The sequence below is a fragment of the Neolamprologus brichardi genome, chromosome 10 (assembly GCF_056152115.1).
Source record: "Neolamprologus brichardi isolate AB-2024 chromosome 10, ASM5615211v1, whole genome shotgun sequence".
NCBI lineage: Eukaryota > Metazoa > Chordata > Actinopteri > Cichliformes > Cichlidae > Neolamprologus > Neolamprologus brichardi.
Window position 1 is genome coordinate 2,076,451 of NC_142113.1, and position 21,307 is coordinate 2,097,757.

General features: G+C 45.5%; 1 protein-coding gene across 9 annotated transcripts in view; it reads left to right on the forward strand.

Moving 5' to 3' along the window:
* Positions 1 to 19,370, forward strand: part of auts2a (activator of transcription and developmental regulator AUTS2 a) — a 381,738-nt gene extending 362,368 nt beyond the window's left edge. For 3 of the 9 annotated variants that reach the window (XM_087847036.1, XM_087847041.1, XM_087847042.1), the window contains 13 exons: positions 87 to 651; positions 2,768 to 3,060; positions 4,142 to 4,374; positions 5,318 to 5,362; positions 6,464 to 6,559; positions 6,653 to 6,724; positions 7,169 to 7,198; positions 7,544 to 7,615; positions 9,471 to 9,612; positions 11,637 to 11,717; positions 11,803 to 11,886; positions 12,106 to 12,358; positions 16,811 to 19,370. In XM_087847036.1, coding sequence (XP_087703162.1) covers positions 87 to 651; positions 2,768 to 3,060; positions 4,142 to 4,374; positions 5,318 to 5,362; positions 6,464 to 6,559; positions 6,653 to 6,724; positions 7,169 to 7,198; positions 7,544 to 7,615; positions 9,471 to 9,612; positions 11,637 to 11,717; positions 11,803 to 11,886; positions 12,106 to 12,358; positions 16,811 to 18,062 — 3,218 coding nt within the window. In that variant the 3' untranslated portion in view covers positions 18,063 to 19,370. Of the gene's footprint in view, positions 1 to 86; positions 652 to 2,767; positions 3,061 to 4,141; positions 4,375 to 5,317; positions 5,363 to 6,463; positions 6,725 to 7,168; positions 7,199 to 7,543; positions 7,616 to 9,470; positions 9,613 to 11,636; positions 11,718 to 11,802; positions 11,887 to 12,105; positions 12,359 to 16,810 lie in introns of all 9 variants that reach the window. The other 6 variants (XM_087847039.1, XM_087847043.1, XM_087847038.1 and 3 more) reach the window with 5 other exon arrangements.
* Positions 19,371 to 21,307: the final 1,937 nt, after the last annotated feature.

Below are 21,307 nucleotides of genomic sequence, written 5' to 3' on the forward strand. Positions count from 1 at the left end.
CCTCGGGTCCACGATACATTCATTGTGGCGCGTCACAGTTAATCCGGCGTTTTATCTGTTTTTAACACTTTTTTTGTTTTGTGCAGTTCCAGATTTCGGCATCGATGTGCTCTCCACCAATGGCAGCCAGGAGCCTCACGGCCCAGGCCTCCTCAAGGTGTCAGGCCTAGAACGCAGTCAAGAGAGGAGCCAGGAGAGTTGCAGAGACACCCAGCTGCCTGTACCCAGCACCCCCAATCCACCTTTGTCCCCCCCAACCCTCCCCGTGTCACAGCCCCAACCCCAGCCATCCATCCCCCAGACCCCGTCCGCTCTTCGAACCCAGCCAAACGGGCCCACTCAGCCTTTAAACCACCTGCCCCCACGCTCAGAGGCTCTTCCCAGGCCTCAGTCACCCGCAGCCCTGCCTCTTGCCCAGGGCCAAGAGCCCTCACCAACCCCCCCTCCCCGGCACCAGCACCAGCCTGAAGTGCTATCCCACCCGAGGCCTCCACCTACACCCAGCCTTCACCCACACCCACCATCTCCCGCCCTTCCGAACCACCACTCTCACCAACAGCACCCCATCCAGTCAGGGTCTCACCGGCCCCCATCGCGCTGCCACCCCCGACCCCTTTCTGCCTACAACAGCCTCAGCCTCAACGGCCACAGGTAAGCTAATGTCAGACAGGAAAAAAACCTCCACACACCCACAGCTCTCATGTTCTCACATGCTCTAATGCAGAAAATTCATGCAGAGCTGTTCAGGCACCACCTCCATATTCACACACACTTGAAAATTCAAGAATATCTCTTGAGCTGGAAGTGCACATACGGCCCGATCAGTATGTAAATTGCCATCAGGAAGTCCCCGAGCCAAATTGTAGCGCTGATTATTAACAGCGGAATAAAAGGGCCACACTGCACCCTGAGTGCTGGCTTTTTTTTAATCCACCCACACATCTGAGCTCGGACTCCCAATAGTTTGGTGTAACCTTGAATCGGCAACATATTGTTCATGTTTCGTGGATTTAAGGCTGTTTTGGATGAAAACAGAAGGAAAAGTGGCTCAGGAGAAATTTTCCTAACTTAACCCTTTAAAGCCGGTCAGAGCAGCACGCTCTGTTTTGCATAACTATTTTTAAATCCCGGTAGCTCTGCAACCACGTGAGCTAGCGCAATAATTTTTTTGCATATGAAACCGGAGGAGTTGTACTTACATCTTATGCCATCAGCTTGTCCTCGGTCACAGTTTCCTTCCACATATAACTTTGCAAAAACTGCATAAAAAGCACTTGCAGCAACAAAAACATAATATTCCAGAAACACGCTTTACCGATCCGATCAGCTGTTTGTAACACTTCCTACGTCCATCAGCGTGAACTATCGCATGTCCGCCATGACCTGCTCGAAACCGGAAGTGACCTCATTTTCGCAGAAATGTAGTTTTTTACCATCAGGGCCTCATGAGCCTATACTGGTGTTTTTAAAAGTTATGTTTGACTTTATGACTTTCTGTGTGGTTTCTGGGATGCTTAGGACTCATATTGCACTGCTGGAAATAGTTTATTTTGATGCATATGCTGCTTTTTTGCAAATTTGCATTATAATATTTATTTTCGTTTTTCCTGCAGTGTATAAAAATTGGTGTATTTCAAAAATAAAACTATGAAGACACTCAAAATAAATTTCCTGTGGTGGGAAACTATTTTGTGCAACTTTTTTGTATTTACAGTTTTGAGGGATAAGCCTCTTAAATTTCTCTAACTAGAAATATATGTTAAAAAAACAAAAACGATTTTCAATTTTTTTGTAGTTTATTGCACTTTTTTGCAATTTATGTAATTACTATGCACTTAATGCAGACATATTATTAAAATCTAGGCTGTAATTGTTGTATTGATGTATAGCAACTTGAAATGCTCCCAAAAATGGCTCCACAGCATGTAAACATATAATATAAGCTCTGGCAGACTTGGTTCTATGGTAGGTCTTAAAGGGTTAAAAGGATCTTCTGTGTATTCAAATATATGTCGTTTATATCATTGAAAACAAGCTAAGCGTATTCTATTGTATTCGTTGAGAAGCACTGAACCCTGTGAGCCCTCCATTAATGTTAGACCTTGAGATAGCTCCCTCAGAAGCCACTCGGTCCCAACAACAGCTCTGCCTAGCAGGCTCTCAGGACTTGGCTTTCTCTGCCTGACTCTGCGCCAGCTCTGCCAGTCTGCCAGCGTGCCAACAGGGCCTGGCACCCGCTTGTGAATAATCACGGCTGGGGCCCACAGCGACGAGCGAGCGCTGCAAATGAGCTTTTAGGCTTAGTGCGTGGCGCTGTGGAGACGCTAGCTCCGTGACTGCCCCGGGGGGAAACCCACACACACTACAAAAGGCTGTTTGCTCACACACGCCCTCTCTCCCTCTCATCCCATTTCCGATGCACATGTTCTGTACCTGGCTGTGGAGGAAGTGCCTTAGCAGAAGCTGTTCAAAGACAGATGCTCGTTCTGTTATGTTTGCCAGCGGTGGTTTATTTGCATTCGAGGGTGCTGTGAACGCGGGGTTTTCGCAGATCGTGTTTGCCCTGGATTCTGTGAAGCACGAGAGAGAGACGGGGAGGCGTTTGTAAATGGAAGGCAGCTGAGGCGTGAAAACGGCGTGCTAGGAACTGAACGTCAGAGCAGATGGAGACGAGGGGATGTGGAGGAACAAGTGTTAATTTTGACTGATCACGCCTGGCTTAACCACTTATCTGCCTTTTTCTCTCTCTCTGTCTTAATCTTTGCAGCAGTAGCAGGAGCAGCACCCCAGGCACCAAGCCCCACGGACCCCCGACGCCCTCCCTGCACCTCCCCCACCACCCACCGCCTCCTCCGGCAGCCGCGGCAGCCTCCACTTTTCCCTTGGCCTTGCCCGCTAACCAGAGTAACCCCCACAGCTTCCCGTCTGCCTTGCAGTCGTCTCCACACCCACACCACCCCAATATGTTTGCTCCTCCAGCAGCCTTGCCTCCACCGCCACCATTGACGTCTAGCACCCTGCCAGTACCCGGACATCCTGCTGCTGGGAGTGCCTACTCAGGTAAACAGCACAAGCAGCTCGCAGATGTCTCCACATCGCCCCCAAGTGGTCTGACAGAGGACTGCACATTTGACTGCAAAAGCAATCAGCAGGTTCTTATTTAAACCAGTTGTTGCCGGGAAGTTCGAGACACATGACAAGTATGCAGAGCAGCATTTCATTTTAAAGCATTCGATACGCAGAGACAGATGCAAATGCTGCCCCGGTAATTATTTAAAGAAATAAGCAACCACGTCCAAGATGATCCACGTGCACGTCATGCCATCGCTTTGTGTGTTTATAGTTGTGTGAACAGTTCAAGTTCACACTCTGGTCTGCACGCATTACAAAAGCGATCACAGACCCTGTGCACATTTCTGCGCGGTGCTGTCAAGCTAAATGTCAGGGTCAGTACGGGGAAGGAGACGCGGGGGGGGGCCTCTTGCAACATTCCCAGAACGTCCATTTCACCTGGAACGGCGATCATGTGCAACAAATCAATTTGGTCAATACGGGACGGAGCGAGCTGGATGTTTTCCAAAGATACTAATGAAATTTTTATGAAGAGAAAATTCCAGCCCCGCTCCCAGCCCAATAACGCCTGAAACGAATGCAGAAACGATTGCAGCGAGCCACTGTGGAATAGGGAGGATAAGGTTACTCTGGAGGAGATATAATCTCTCAAGGCAGGGTTTGTTGAATTTAGAAGAAAAGCCAATGATTACTTGAAATCCATTCTTCACAAAGGTTATTAGAAAAAGGCGATCCGCGCTCTCAGAGGGGCTCGAGTGTATCAAATCGCCACATTTTGACAGTTCCAGCAGTCAGGCTGTTCTAATCATGTCGAGCTTCGCTTCGAGGGAAAATGACACGCTGGTAATCACAACCATTTCCTGCTTGTTTCCTTTTTGACAGCTTGGCTTCTTATTTTGATGACATGCAGAGCTCGCACACGGGAGCGCGAGGTCCTCCAGGGGTCTGCTGTGACCTACAGCTGGACGGGCTGTCGGGGGTCATAATTAGAGAGAAATGTATTTAAAGTTCTCAGATGACGGTTATTTAAGCGCTCTGCTGTCCTAATGCTCCGCCCTCTTCTCTACAGAGCAAGACCTTCTGCGCCAAGAGCTCAACACCCGTTTCCTGGCGTCCCAGAGCGCCGACCGCGGTGCCTCGCTTGGCCCCCCGCCCTACCTGCGCACTGAGTTCCACCAGCATCAGCACCAGCATCAGCACCAACACACCCACCAGCACACCCACCAGCACACCTTCACGCCCTTCCCACACGCCATCATGCCCACCCCAGCACCGCCCATGGTGCGTACCCCTGCCAGAAATGTGAGGATAAGTAGAACACACCTGTGTTGGGTTGGGGCGGTGGGCGGGGTCTACGTTCTCGTGATGACTCGCGGTGGGCGGCTATGGCACCAAAAAGTGTTTTCGCGTTGCGGTTTGGGAGCAAAGACTTCGTATTTTATTTTTTAAATACTCAGCCTGACATGTGTGAGAGTGGCACGCCGTGGGGACCTGCGGGTTTCTGTGGCGGCCGTTCAACGATGACCGTGCGCGTCCGTCCACGCCACAGCGGTGCCTTTATTCTCCCACAAAGCCTTTCTAGTGTTTTCTCTGGCGTACGCTGAGACTCCAGACTTGAACGCTGTTATTTTCTAAATTGGCAATAACTCGCCCTGGAGCATGTTAACTTCAGAGCCAGCTTTCAGAACATAATACACTTAATTCATTCTGATTTTAATGACATCATTTGGTCCCATTTGGGGGTTTTCATTACTGGCAAATGTATTGCATTAAGAGCCGCGCAGTTTGGGAGAGAACCACAGGCAATGGGTGCCTGAACCTAAACTCTCGCAAACACATACACATTTGTAACTGCCTGACCCACAGAGGTTTGCTTGGCTCTGATGATACCTCAAAGGCAGCATAGCGAGGCCTCTGACAGCTAATGAGGCCATAAAAAGGCTCTTTATGGCTGCAGTGTTTAGTCTTGACTGTGGAAATGTTCGCCCTGAGCCTGCGCCGCACCACTAAAAGCCAACCAAATGAGAGCCAGCTCATGCTAGTTTACAAGGTCTTCAGATGATCAGGAAACGGGGGAGGATGAAAACATTGTGGTTGAACTTGGATCCCGCTCGGTAGACGTCTTAGATCTTCATCTGTAATCATATTTTCACTTTTAAATGCAGTTTGTGATGTTTTTTTGTGTGTCGGCCTGAAACAAAAGAGGCCAATCTTTGTACTTAGCTCTGTTTCATTTCTCCTACAGTTTGACAAATATCCAACAAAAGTCGACCCCTTCTACAGACACAGTGTGAGTTTCTCTACTGCGTACTAGCTTCCAGCTTCACAGCCATTTGTTGCTTGCCCATTTTGCCATTTCAGCCCATGCACTTTACTGTCGGCCTCCATTCATCTGCTTCCTGTCACCCTTCGCCATAGCTAATGCTAGCTGATGTGATGCAACAGATCAGGATTCTTAAATCCTGGAGTTTAACATTTACTGTGTGCATGTGATGATAAACACAGTTGCTACGTTACCTCTCCGTCTCGCTTATTTCCTTTTTTCCAGTCACCAGCAGTGGCGTCCTCAAAATTATTATTCAATAAAAGCGAATGATTTCAAACACCGGCCTCGCCGTCCTACCGTTTTGCTGAAATTTTCAGAGCGTGCTTCTGCCTAGTGTGCTTTTTCTACACACTATTAAACTGATTTGTCCTCGATAGCTAGCAGGCAGATTTTACTATCATAAAAACCTATTTGTATTCAGATCGACCCGCTTCCTAGTTTGTTTTTAAGTGCTTCATCTTTTTTTGTTTTTTCCCCCGCTGGTATAATGGTCCCGGCAAACACGCTGAAAGCATTCCTTCTCTATAAAACATAGTGGCATCTTAATACTTGGTGCACAAGAGGAGTGGAGTTGCATTTAAAAAGCTTGCAGCGCGCCCTCGAGTCCAGCTTTAAAGAATTCCAATGCACGACTGCAGCAACGCAAGCATGTTTGCCAAACACGTTACTTTGGCTAATATGACTGTTAGGGACAATTATGCAAAGCAGATGATTGCATATCTGTTTCTCTACATACAGATACGTTTATGAAAGCCTTGAGCGCTTGTTTGACTTACTTGTGTTTTGCGTGTATTACAACATTCTGCTTTTCATATCAAAGGAGGTTTTTTCTCCTGATTTAAATCCAGCGGGAACAAGCGGTGAATATTTGATAAACAAGCCGTTTGTGTAACACGTAGGCAATCATTTGTAACTAAGCAGTCGCTGCGATTAAACTGCGAGGTTTAAACACCACCACGAACTGCTCGCTCTGTTTAGACTGACTCATAAAGCCGCATTTCACCGATAGACCGAATCGTCCTCACGCCTCCTCTCGCTCTTTTCTTTCTTTCTTTCTTCTCCCAGCTCTTCCACTCCTACCCTCCAGCCATGTCTGGCCTTCCCCCTGTCATCCCCCCCACCGGGCCCTTCAGCTCGCTGCAGGGGGCCTTTCAGCCCAAGGTGAGACACCACCACACACCCACAGACAGACTAGCCGGGAGGGGGCGAGTTATATTCAGAGAGTCATTTTTCGATCCGTCTGCTGCTCTCCAGACCTCTAATCCACTGGATGTTTCCGCAAGACCCGGAGCCGTCCCACACACGTTCTTACAGAAGGACCCGAGGGTAAGAGCACGTACACGCCACCCACCGTGCACCAGGACTGCACAGGTTTGCTTTATTAGGATGCACATTAGCAGCAGCCTCAGCAAGCAAGCTGTTCTCATACAGGAAGTGTTGAAATTCAGAGGAAGTGTTAAAATGCATTAAAATATACATGAATAATTTACCACATAGAGTCTATTTCTGATCTATTGATCAGCGGTGAGTCGTAGATTGACAGACGTGTCAGCGTGTCTTCCTCTCAGCTGCCATATTTGTTTGCAGAAGGCCGCAGAAGGAACCCGTTTAAACACCCGTGTGTTAATTACCCCTGAAACGCTTAATTTTAAAGTGAACAGTTTGACATTTTAATTTGGTTCCTAATGAATGCTACACACAAGGACTAATTAGAAATGATTTGACTGACAGCAGAATAATTCATGTTCTCTCTCTCCGTCCTTCCTGCAGCTAACGGATCCGTTTCGGCCGATTCTCAGGGTGAGTGCTCGCTCCCTGCAGTGTCTCCGTCTCCTGCTCCCTCGCAATAATCACTGCGATGCCTTGAAGGTCTTTGCTAATGGAGTTGATAGTGTCTTTAATTAAATGGGGGCTGAGTGTACCCGTTCACGGGGCTGATTTTGAAGAACGCTGCAGCGCGTGTGTTATGAAAGCTTGTCAGATGGCCGACAGTGACGCCTCACTGTCACACACCAGCATGTGCACGGTTCATCCAGCACACCTACATTTCTTAGCCTTTTAATCTGTGATTAGTAGTCATAGTACCGTATTGATTAGATGACACTGTGTTTTTTAGTCACACCATTTTCTTTCTTGTTCTTACAGAAACCGGGGAAGTGGTGTGCCATGCATGTCCATATTGCCTGGCAGATATACCACCACCAACAGAAAGTAAAGGTGAGGACTCATCTAACCCCTAACACAGTGTGGCCAAGGCTGGATTTAACCTCCTAGGACCTGACGTCACATTTTGGGTTGTCTATACTAAATTTTGCTCTACAAGGGCCTGATATCCACTAACGAGGACACTATACTGCCACTGTCCTATCGAAATTTAAAACGAATGTCCTCGTATGTGGATCTCATTTTTCTCAGAAACAAAAATCAGGTAAAATAAAAAAATACAGTAATTCTTTGTTTTTACATTCATCAGGTCCCAATCAGCCCAAATAGCAAAGAGAAATTAAAAATGCATGAAAGAGTTCACGTCTTAGGAGGTTAATACTGGGTCAGTTTAGCAAAGTCCAATTTTCAATTCAATTCAATTTTATTTATAAAGCACCAAATCACAACAAAAGTCGCCTCAAGGCGCTTCATAGATACAGAGAAAAACCCAACAATCATATGACCCCCTATGAGCAGCACTTTGGCGACAGTGGGAAGGAAAAACTCCCTTTTAACAGGAAGAAACCTCCGGCAGAACCAGGCTCAGGGAGGGGCGGGGCCATCTGCTGTGATTGGTTGGGGTGAGAGAAGGAAGACAGGATAAAGACATGCTGTGGAAGAGAGACAGAGATTAATAACAAACATTCTCTATAGACACTATTAACTCATTTGTATTAATTTAACTACAAAATAAACCCAAACACCAAATAAGGTGTTTGATTTCGTCTACTGATGGTTCGCTCTGTGGATCTGGCTCTAGTTTCTCTTCTTTTTTTTTGTCATCAACAATTTTTATTTATTTCATTTTAAACTTCAATAACAGAACTTAAGGATAACTACATAAATAAATAGTTTAAAAAACAAACAAAAACAAAACAAAAAACAAAACACACAAAAAAAAACCCAAAACAAAGGAAAGTTATCCTATTCTTTCTTCGCACACCAATCCCCACACCACCACTCTGTCATTACTCTTCTGTTCTTCAAGTTACAGAAAGCCAGCTTGTAAAGGACCAAATTCAATCATATTGATGCAATTTGTCTAATAAACCATAAGTCACTTTTTTGTAAGACGCCAACTTAGCTATAGTTTCTCTTCTGGAAAAATCACTTCATCAGTTAAACCACAGAATTGTGTCCTCTGTGATCAGCTGATTTCACCGTTGTGCTCAGTAGAAGTCGCTTCACACACCGCTGATAATAAATTGACATTTAAATTGTGTGGTTTGCATCATCCTTTTGCTTCTGGAGGTTTGAGAAATGCTTTGATTGTGACACCTCACTGAAACTTAGCAGTCAGTCACCTCCCTTGATGGCTTTAACTATTTTTCCTTCCCAACGTGCCTAAAACCAGCGTCTCTGTGTGCAGCAGGAGTAGGACCCAAATGCAGACTCAGAGGCAGGACGTGAACTCACAAACCACAGCTTTACAATACAAAACTAACCTGGAAAAACCAAAGAATGCAAATACACGGGGGAAACACAGGGAGAGACAGAAGGATAACGAGGGAAGTGAGGACACACGAGACCTTCACAATAAAACAGGAAGATGATGCGGGAGGAGGAGAGGCAGACGAGACGGGCTTGGGCAAACACAGATAAACGTGATGGAATAAAACACAAGGAGGGAAAACACGGCACAAGAACTCACACAACTATATAAACACAGACGCACAAAAGGGGACGCAGAGGGCAAAGGTTAGCGTAGAATAAACTCAGGATTCCCACTAAGAATAATAAACCATCACACAAAAGGTCATAAAAACACAAGAAACACCAAATGCTGGTCAAACGGACCCACTGATAGCTCAGCCTTGCGTCGACAGATTTTACATGTGTTTCTCTCTGTACCTTTGGCGTCTTTCAGCAGCAGATGCAGGTCGACCCTCACAAGCTAGACTTCGGCCTCAAGCCCGAGTTTCTGAGTCGACCCCCGGGCCCCAGCCTCTTTGGTGCTATCCACCACCCCGGCGACTTGGCACGGCCCGCCACGCTTTTCTCCGCTGCAGGTGAGTGCATCAGCTGTCCGATCGATCAGTGGCCGCCTCTCATATTCAGCAGCAGTCAGTCCTGCTGTGCAGAGCTAGCATCGTAGCAAACCCGACAGAATGATCTCCACCAGAGTAAACATCATAGATATATCTCACCTTTCTTTACGTTGGAGCTGTTGGGTCAATCTCTGACTTCCTGTTTCTGTTCTTGGACACTGTCGCAGCTCTACAGTTCACTCGTACTGCTCCACGCTTGGCTCCTGTATATGAAACGTTTACATGCATCATGTTTAAAACAGCCATGAGCATGTGACAACACACACAAATCAGAGTGAAAGAACAGATCATCCAACGTGCCTCTTAAAGGAATACTGGATAAAGCAGAGGATATTCGATTAGTCCATGAAATGGGTTTTAGTGATGTCAACAAGGTCCCGCTTGCTGTTAAATACAGGCAGACCTTGAAGTCGCACTTTGGGTTAGTGCAGTCGTCTCTGGTGCTCCTGGTGCACGTTTGTTTCTGGGTATCCACAGACTGCAGATGTGAGTCAGCCTTTTTCCCTCTATGTTGGATCTGGTTATTAAACTTCAAGCTGCAGCAGAGCAGAGTTTGCTTTGTTCAGCCTGTAACTAGCCAGGTATCATCAAGACATAACAACGACAGTTTTCCAGGCAGTGTGTGGAATTCCTGAGTTTAGCTTAACTATCCCAAGATTAGGTCATTAAACTACCACAACGCCCCCCTCTGCTACTATTACTTATTTGGCTCTGCGTCAGTGTCCCAAAATGTCAGTTTATCATAATGTCTGATGCTGCAACTGGACAAAACGCCAACAAATGAAGAAAATATCTTTACTAAAGATGAGATACGACAAAACTGCAGGAAAAAAGCACCGTTTTCACGGGACTCTCTGCCTTTGGTGCTGCGCTTTATGGCCAAACGGCTGTTTTAGTCTCGTCTGTCTGAAGGACTCGGACGTCATTTCAAACATTTGCCGTTCTGCCATGTTCACTTTAAAGAGGACAAGATGTCCTTGCACTCTTTCCAAATACACTTGTTCCCTGCCTTTCTAACTATACTGTAATACTGTGGAACATTTAGCACGCTAACAGAGGCCTGCAGCTTTGTGTCATCTCCTGGGAAGGTTGTGGCGTTTTATTACCACACACCTGAGTGCTCACACAAACCGATGATCAGTTATTAAAGTGAATTTGATTATCAGCACCTGGCTGCTGTTAATTCCTTTAGAAGTACGGGAGGTACTTAGTCTGCAGACCGGTGTACTCACTGCATAGAGCCCTGAGAAAACTTTTTTTTTACACTTCAATCTTTTATTAATCCCAAAAGTTGTAAAGCTGTAAGCATTGCAGCTTTCTGCTTGCTTACTATTAGCTTTCTAGTGCAGATAATCTTGGCATAACTAGCTGGCTTTATCCTCACTAGTTACACCAACAGGGACCAAGCTGAGCTGAAGCTGATCATCTGGGAGAGCATGATCAGGCTGTACAGTAAATCATCTGGGCAGCAGATTTCTGCAGCAATATATAACAACTTATAACAAATCTGCTGTTTGTCTTTGTGTGGAGCTCTCAGGGCCAAAGTCGTATAAGAAAAGTCTTAAATCTTTCTGGAGCTTTCAGCTGATTCTCCTCGTTTGCTATGCACAGTATCATTAAATGCAATTAATCTCGTACTAACAGGAGCATCACTGTTTCTCTTTTGACGTGATGATGACGTGAAGAGTTGACTTTGAAGAGAAACACGCGTGTAAACGAATTGCTGCTTTAATCGCTGTGCCTGTAATCTACAGTCGACTGATAAGTTCATGGCTGTTTATTTACAGATGCTTTTGTCTGCACAAAAATACTGAAGGACATTTTTCTGAAGACTTTTACTGAACTTTAACTTTACAGTTAAAGTTTTTAAAATACTAATTATTTATCGATTAGCTCTTACTGACAGCTCCAGAAAGACTTCACCAGTTGACCAGTTAACACTTACTTTTGCTGATGTTACAGTCTGTGGTTATCCTCCTCCTCAGGTCCGACGCACCCATCTGCAGCTCCCTTTGGCCATCCACAACACCATCCTGGAAACTTTCTTCCTCCAGCATCTCATTTAGGTAACAGCACGCTTCATCTCAGTCTGACCAATCCAAAGCGAGGGTGTTGATTGCATCAGCGCTAACATGCTGTGTCTTCTCCCAGAGCCTTTCAGTAGGCCTCCATCGTTTGGAGGACTGGGATCTCTCAGTTCGTCGGCCTTCGGGGGATTGGGCAATCCAGCACTAAGTGAGTTTCAGCCTCAAGAAAGACACTTGCTTGGGAGTGGCCACATGAGAAACGTGACTGTTGTGGAGGGTCACAGTTTCTCGAGGGGTCCCTCGGGAAAATTTGTCGCCCACCTGTAGTTTAGGTGGAGTAATCCTCTCACTGTTTGTAATCCTGCCTGCATATGAGGATCAGCAGAGATACGCATTTAACTTGCGTTCCATGTTTTTCCACGTGTTGAATCCCTAACAGCGGCCAACTCGGTGTTTGGCCACAAAGATGGCCCAAACGCGCCACAGCACTTCAACAGCAGCAGTAACAACAGCCACCAGGAGCCGTGGAACCGCCTGCATCGCACGCCACCTTCGTTCCCCACGCCGCCACCCTGGCTGAAACCCGGAGAGTCTGAGAGGAGCGCGTCGGTGAGCTCACACGAGAGGGACCGAGACTCTGACAAACGGGACTCGTTGGTCAGTAAAGAGGACAAGGACAGGTGGGTGGTGAACAATGTAACAACTATATGAGTAATGTGGTCAGTGTGTGAGTGCAACAAAGTGACAGTTTAATGAACAAAAGGTTCCATTCAATTCAGTTTTATTTACACAGCGCCAAATCACAACAGCAGTCACCTCAAGGTGCTTTATATTGTACAGTAATAGATACAGAGAAGACCCCAACAATCATATGACCCCCTATGAGCAAGCACTTTGGTGACAGTGGGAAGGAAAAACTCCCTTTTAACAGGAAGAAACCTCCGGCAGAACCAGGCTCAGGGAGGGGCGGGGCCATCTGCTGTGATTGGTTATGGTGAGAGAAGGAAGACAGGATAAAGACATGCTGTGGAAGAGAGACAGAGGTTAATAACAGATATGATTCAATGCAGAGAGGTCTGTTAATACATAGTGAGTGAGAAAGGTGACTGGAAAGGAAAAACTCAATGCATCATGGGAATCCCCGGCAGCCTACGTCTATTGCAGCATAACTAAGGGAGGATTCAGGGTCACCTGGTCCAGCCCTAACTATATGCTTTAGCAAAAAGGAAAGTTTTAAGCCTAATCTTAAAAGTAGAGATAGTGTCTGTCTCCTGAATCCAAACTGGAAGCTGGTTCCACAGAAGAGGGGCCTGAAAACTGAAGGCTCTCCCTCCCTTTCTACTTTTAAATACTCTAGGAACAACAAGTAGGCCTGCAGAGCGAGAGCGAAGTGCTCTAATAGGGTGATATGGTACTACAAGGTCATTAAGATAAGATGGGGCCTGATTATTTAAGACCTTGTATGTGAGGAGCAGGATTTTGAATTCTGGATTTAACAGGAAGCCAATGAAGGGAAGCCAAAACAGGAGAAATATGCTCTCTCTTTCTCGTCCCTGTCAGTACTCTTGCTGCAGCATTTTGGATTAACTGAAGGCTTTTCAGTGAGTTTTTTGGACATCCTGATAATAACGAATTACAGTCGTCCAGCCTGGAAGTAATAAATGCATGAACTAGTTTTTCAGCGTCACTCTGAGACAGGATATTTCTAACTTTAGAGATGTTGCACAAATGGAAGAACGCAGTCTTACATATTTGTTTAATATGTGCGTTGAAGGACATATCCTGGTCAAAAATGACTCCAAGGTTCCTCACAGTGTTACTGGAGGCCAAGGTAATGCCATCCAGAGTAAGAATCTGGTTAGATACCATATTTCTAAGCTTTTCAGCGCCGAGTACAATAACCTCAGTTTGATCTGAATTAAGAAGCAGAAAGTTAGCGGCCATCCAGGTCTTTATGTATTTAAGACATTCCTGCAGTTTAACTCATTGGTGTGTGTTATCTGGCTTCATGGACAGATAGAGCTGGGTGTCATCTGCATAGCAGTGAAAATGTATGCTATGTCTTCTAATGATGCTGCCTAAGGGAAGCATGTATAATGTAAACAGAATTGGTCCTAGCACTGAACCCTGTGGAACTCCATAATTAACCTCAGTGTGTGAAGAGGACTCTCCATTTACATGTACAAACTGGAGTCTATTAGATAGATATGATACAAACCACTGCAGTGCAGTACCTGTAATACCTACAGCATGTTCTAATCGCTCTAATAGGATATTATGGTCGACAGTATCAAACGCTGCACTGAGGTCTAGTAGGACAAGCACAGAGATGAGTCCACTGTCAGAGGCCATAAGAAGATCATTTGTAACCTTCACTAAAGCTGTTTCTGTGCTGTGATGAACTCTGAAACCTGACTGAAACTCTTCAAATAAACCATTCCTCTGCAGATGATCTGTTAGCTGTTTGACAACTACTCTTTCAAGGTTTTTTGATATGAAAGGAAGGTTGGAGATTGGCCTATAATTAGCTAAGACTGCTGGGTCTAGAGATGGCTTTTTGAGTAAAGGTTTAACTGCAGCCACCTTGAAGGCCTGTGGTACATAGCCGATTATTAGAGATAGGTTGATCATATATAAGATCGAAGAATTAATCAATGGCAGGACTTCTTTGAGCAGTTTTGTAGGAATGGGGTCTAAAAGACACGTTGATGGTTTGGAGGAAGTAATTATTGAAGATAACTCAGAAAGATCGATTGGAGAAAAAGAGTCTAACTTAACATCAATGGAACTAAGAGTAGCTGTAGATAATATTACATCTGTGGGATGATTATTGGTAATTTTTTCTCTAATGATAAAAATTTTATTTGTGAAGAAGTTCATGAAGTCATCACTAGTTAACGTTAAAGGGATGGTTGGCTCAAAAGAGCTCTGACTTTTTGTCAGCCTGGCTACAGTGCTGAAGAGAAACCTGGGGTTGTTCTTATTTTCTTCAATCAGTGATGAGTAGTAAGCTGTTCTGGCTTTGCGGAGGGCTTTCTTATAAAGCAACAAACTATTTCTCCAGGCTAAATGATGATCCTCTAAATTTGTGACACGCCATTTCCTCTCCAGATTACGAGTCATCTGCTTTAGGGTACGTGTTTGAGAATTATACCACGGGGTCAGGTACTTCTGATTAGAGACCTTAGTTTTCACTGGAGCTACAGTATCCAGAGTCGTACGTAGTGAGGAGGTGAAATTATTAACAAGATAATCGACCTCTGTTGGGGTAGCGTTCAGATAGCTGCTCTGCTCTGTGTTGGTACAGGGCATTGACGATGATAACAGTGGCTGGATTATATTCTTAAACTTAGTTACAGCGCTTTCAGAAAGACATCTACTTTGATAAAGTCCACTCTCCACTGCTGCGTAATCAATTATTGTAAATGTAAATGTTATCAAGAAATGATCAGACAGGAGAGGGTTTTCAGGAAACACTGTTAAATGTTCAGTTTCTATGCCATATGTTAAAACAAGATCTAGAGTGTGATTAAAGTGGTGGGTGGGTTCTTTTACATTTTGAGAGAAACCAATTGAGTCTAACAACAGATTAAATGCCATGTTGAGGCTGTCATTTTTAGCATCAACATGGATGTTAAAATCACCCACAATAATTATTTTATCTGAGCTCAGAACTAAATTAGATATAAAGTCTGAGAAATCAGACAGAAACTCTGTGTAAGGCCCAGGTGGACGATAGATGATAACAAGTAAGACTGGTTTCTGAGTTTCACAGCTGGGGTGGACAATGTTAAGCATCAGGCTTTCAAATGAATTAAAAGTCTGTCTTGGTCTTTCATTAATTAATAGACTGGTGTGAAAAATTGCTGCCACACCTCCCCCTCGACCTGTGCTTCGAGATTTCTGGTAGTTAGAATGACTCGGGGGTGTTGATTCATTTAAACTAACATAATCATCCTGCTGCAACCAGGTTTCTGTAAGGCAGAGTAAATCAATTTGTTGATCAATTATTAAGTCATGTACTAACAGAGACTTGGAGGAGAGAGACCTAATATTTAATAATCCACATTTCACTGTTTTACTCTTTGGTTCAGATGTGGATACTGTATTGTTCTTTCTTTGTAAATGTTTAAGTTTAAGTTGTTTGTTGCTGATTTTTCGTTTGTTTTTTGTCTGTTTGGGAGCTGACACAGTCTCTATGGAGATGGGTTTTTGGGGGGGTAGCAGGAGGAGAGAAGCTGCAGAGAGGCATGTAAGACTGCAACTCTGCTTCCTGGTCCCAACTCTGGATAGTCATATTTTGGGAGGTTTAATAAATTTGTCCATATTTCTAGAAATGAGAGCTGCTCCATCCAAAGTGGGATGGATGCCGCCTCTCCTAACAAGACCAGGTTTCCTCCAGAAGGTTTGCCAATTATCTATGAAGCCCACATCGTTTCTGGGACACCACTCAGACAGCCAGCAATTTAAGGAGAACAAGCAGCTAAACATGTCACTCCTGGTCTGATTGGGGAGGGGACCAGAGAAAACTAGAGTCCCACATTGTTTTGGGAAAGTTACACACCGATTCAATTTTGATTTTAGTGACCTCCGATTGGTGTAACCAGGTGTCATTACTGCCAACGTGAATTATGATCAGCGAGCTCGTGCTCCTGCTGGGGAGAGGAGAGAGGAAAAGGTTAGCATCGCCCAATATTTGATAACAGCTACTCGTGTGGAGTACAGAAGGAGGAGGGGTCATCAGCTGAAGTGTCTGCTGTCAGGACTCTGGGTAACCGGCCTTTCTGGGACATCAGCTGGACTTTAAAAACATGTTTACATTGTGATTTAAAGCAGCACTTTAACTACTGAGCTAACTCATCTTTGGAATACAACTGCACTGATCTCAGTGGAGTTATAAATTCAGTTTCACTTTATTAGTTTCAGTGCTGGTTTTCTTAATTATTATTAAATGATGCTCATTAATTAGCAGCAGCATCAGTCAGGTGGTGATAAGCAGATTGGCAAAGACTTAAATTAAAGATGTTTCCTGTATGTTTTACATAATCATAATTTTCCATAAGATGTTTTTTTCTCTGTACAGTTATTTAACTCCAAACGTAAAACTCTCATAACCTTGTTTGTGCCTGTAGGGACTCTGTTGAAAAGCGTCATCCCAGCCATCCGTCCCCGGTCCCCGTCAATACAATCAGCCTTCTTAGCCACAACCGACCTCCTGAGCACCACAGGAACCACCTGCCACCTGCTTCTGGAGAGCCTCAGAGGGAGAAGGAGAACAAGGCCAAAGAGAGGGAAAGGGAGCACTCGGATTCATGGAAAGACAACGGCACAGACGACCACAAGCTCAAGGACAGCCAGCACAGTGACAAGGACACGCCTGTCATCCATGACGGCCGAGCGTCGGAGGACAAAATGTCAAACAGAGGATCGGCGTCACCCTATGTCCGGCAGACCAGCTTGGAACGTCCCAACGGTGGCCTGACGAGGGATGTCCTGGAGAAGAAGGCGGAGCTGCCATACGAGCACCAGAAGAAGAGCAGTGAGGTGAAAGTAAAGGAGGAGAGGAAGGAGGAGCAGGATGGAGGTGCAGAGAGGGCCAGTGAGCACCTGCAACAGGCGTCCTCCACCCCTAATCTCCACCCTCCCTCCTCAGTGCCTGTGTCCATGGGCATGCCCGGTGTCCACCCCATCAACAGCATCAGCAGCCTAGAGAGAACTCGAGTCGTGGCGCCCTTTATGGGTATCAGTCCCATCCCAGGAGCTGACAGATTCCCCTACCCTCCCTTCCACTGGGACCCAATGAGAGACCCCTACAGGGGCCTGGACATTCACAGGCGAGACCCTTTGGCCAGGGACCTGCTGCTGAGGAACGATCCTCTGCACCGGTTGGCAGGGCCGCGCCTGTACGAGGCAGAGCGCTCCTACAGGGACCGCGAGCCTCATGACTTTAATCGCGACCACGCCCACCCCCTGGCCCTGGAGCAGAGGAGGGAACAGGAGCGCGCCCAACTGGAGGAACGCGATCGTCTCAACATGCTCCGAGAGGACTACGAGCACGGGCGCCTCCACCCCGCGGTGCACCATCCCGCCCTCGACGGACACCTCCCCCACCCTGCCCCGGGCCTCATGGCCCCCGGACTCGCTGGCATGCACTACTCCAGGGTGAGTCCCTCGGCCGCAGCGGCAGCAGCTGCCGCCGCCGCCGCCGCAGCCACCGCCCATCAGAATGGCATCCTGAACAAAACGCCACCCACCGCGTCTCTGAGTGCACCGCCCCCACTCATTCCCACACTGGGCGCCCGGCCCGGCTCGCCCAGACGGACTACTCCCCTGGGCACAGATATCAGAGACAGAGCGGCTCACAAAGACATCGAGGCGCGGTGAGCAGACGCGGTGGCCCTGCAGCCCCGTGCCTCACCAACACTGAACTCACAACCAAGCACTTAGCTTTGGCAAAGCAAGACTGTAACATAGCTGTGAATAATTTATGTGGGCACACAGATGCCCATGCAATGAATCGTTTTTGTATAAAACTACAAAGAGACAATAATCATGGAACAAAAAAAAGCTTTTTTTCAGAGATTTTGTTTTCCCGTTTTGCTCCAGCTTTCCGTGTGCATTCTTTCTCTTGTATAGAAAAGTGATGTGGAGTCAGAATGAGCAGCTTTGGATTGTACAGGTACTTTAGCACTGAGTGTGTAGATAATGTGTACAGTCGCTGTGCTCGCCCTGTACGGATTCAAATTCATGGTACAAATATGCAAAAGAGTGTTTCGAAAGCTTTACTTTGACAGATGTAAATACAGGAGTATGATTCAGAATGTGCTTTTTGCAATTTCTTTTTCGTTTGGTTGACGCAGGTGATTCGCATTGTATCAGATCCCCAGATTCAACTATGCAACAAATGTCTCGGTTCCCTTTCTGAAAGCTGGCCTTCAACACTACTGACTGCGTGCCACTGTGTACCATTCAAGGACTGTATTCTCTCCACAACGCAGACTTGACATTAACTTTGCGTCCGTGCTGACAGATGCAGCTTTAACCGATCCGCACAGGGTTTCAGATTCTCATTTAACAAAAACAAAATGATTTTTGTCTTATAATCTGTGGTGACAATCCCATTGAACTGAATATTAAATTGTGATGTAAAAAGCCAGCAGCACAAATGTGTGGATGGATTTTTTTGTTGTCCTCTTAGTTAACACCAGTCTTGTTCTGGGGAGAATGCAGCGCATTAAACACCATGACGGCACGTTAGCCCTAGCGGAGGAGTGTAAAGTACATGTTTCTGTTGGTCAAACAGTGTATTAAAGTGCTTTCCTAAGTTGTTGTACCTACAAAATCAAAATACAAAAAAAGCAAGTCTCAACCATGGACGGTTTGTTTCTAACAAGCAGAGATCTATTTTAGTAGTCCACTGAAGGTTTAGTTGTGCGCTTCAAACTCTGTGATATCATGTCGTGCAGTGTTTTTTAATCCAACATAAAATTGTCCACCCGAGCCATAGTGGTTAGTCGATACGTATCGCAAAAAGATTGTTCAACGAGAAACCTTTTGCTGTTTACCGTGTACAGGGGAAAAAACGAAGTCTTTCTAGATCGTGTACAATGAGAAAAAATGAAGCGACTGAATCTTCAGCATGCTCCTCATTTAAACTTGTGTTATGTAAATTGTGCCATGTTATTAAAAAATGTGTACTAACCCTGTGTTTGGGTGTTTATTTCTCCGCCTTTGCACAGACACCGTATGTGACGTGTCCTGGCTCCACTCCTCACCCACCAGTGTTTTTATAGCGCGACAGGTTGTGTTGCCATTAATATTTCTTTTTTTAATCCTCTGTCACGTACAGCGTGTCACATCCCTGCTGATGTAGGAGAAAACTTGATGGTTACCCCAGAATTGTGAATTCATGAGCAGATGCAAGAGTTATTGCCATTACACTGAGTAACTACAGGTTGGTGCTGCCTCTGACTGATGTTTGGCACTGAGGCGTGTGGGTGCATCAGTCACATGCTGGTTGACTGACTGCTTTTATTTCCTCAGAGTGAATGCCTCCTGCCCCCGGGACCAACGCTGCTTTTCCTCTCAGACCTGCACGTATGAAATGATATAGTGCTACAGCATGGGGGGTAATTCAGCCTTCGGACCAGCAGAGGGCGCCAAACTGTAAGAAGTCTTATAGCATGGATGAAACTCTTTAGACAAACCACTACTCTGCGTAAGAGCTACAGTTTGACAACTACTGTCAAAGAAACGCAGGTTGGCTTATAAACCAGCCTGAACCATGTCTCAGGACCAACACATTCACCCTCACACATTCATCTACTGAAGCCAATTAACATGGATGTCTTTGGACTGTTGAAGGAAGCCAGAGCCCCCATCGAGAACAAGTATAAGAATGAATCTTTCAAGTCATTTGATTAAAAATCGTGAGGTGAAAAGGAGACATGCAGCAGGGGAGTTTAGCGTTTTCAGACTAAGCGTAGTTTTTATGTTCAAGAGTTTAGAGAAATCAAAGAAGCAAAACTTCACATTTAAGAAGCTTCAGAAACAAAAGCAGAAGGCAGCGATTTGCAAACCTCATATTCACAACAGAACATAAGAAACCACGTCGAATATTTAAAAAGAGTTTTTGGAGACCACTTAAATTTTGAATTTGATCAGAATCAGAATCAGAAAGGGTTTTATTGCCAAATGTTGAGCAGGTTTACAACATTAGGAAATTGCTGCGGTACTTAGTGCAAACATACTGTCATATAACGCTTAAATAGACATAAAAGATAAAAATAAGAATTAAAAGCGCTAAGTAGATAGATATATACATGAGTGCAGGTGGTGATCAGTGCAAACATGGAATGATGCAGTGAACACACCGTAGGGTCATGTGTTATGTGTCATGTGGTGGGAACAGTCATATGGTTATTGTTCATGAGTCCAACAGCAGAGGGGAAGAAACTGTTCTTATGGCGAGAGGTTCTGGTGCGACTGGACCGAAGCCTCCTGCCTGAGGGGAGCAGGTCAAACAGACTGTGTCCAGGGTGAGAAGGGTCAGCTGAGATCCGAGCTGCACGCCCCAGTGTCCTGGAGACGTACAGGTCCTGCAGAGATGGGAGTCTGCAGCCAATCACCTTCTCAGCAGAGCGCACAACACGCTGCAGTCTGACAGCGTCGTGTCTCAAAAACGTTTGGATGGAGAAAAACAAGCAGCACAAAAGAAACAGCTGGAGGAACATTTAGCAACTAATTAGGTTACCTGACATCGCATCAGCAAAAATGGGCAGATTTTCACCAATCTGCTAAAAAGTCTACAGATTTTAGAACAATTTCAGAATTATGTTTCCCAACATGAAATTGTGAAGACTTTGAGTATCATCTATATCATAGATAGGATAGTAGTATCGTCACATTTTCCATGGCCAGATTTTGTTGTTATCAAGAACAGAAAAGCTTAATGAGACGCTGTTAGGCCCGAGCTCGTGATTAATGATGTGTGACAGCAGGGGGTCTGATGGGCTTCGGTGCAAATGGGATCCTGTGGTGTGATTTCTTTATCAGACTGATAACAAAGACATAACAAACCTGCTCCGGCGGTGTATGTGATGAAATCCTGACAGTGACTCAACATTAAT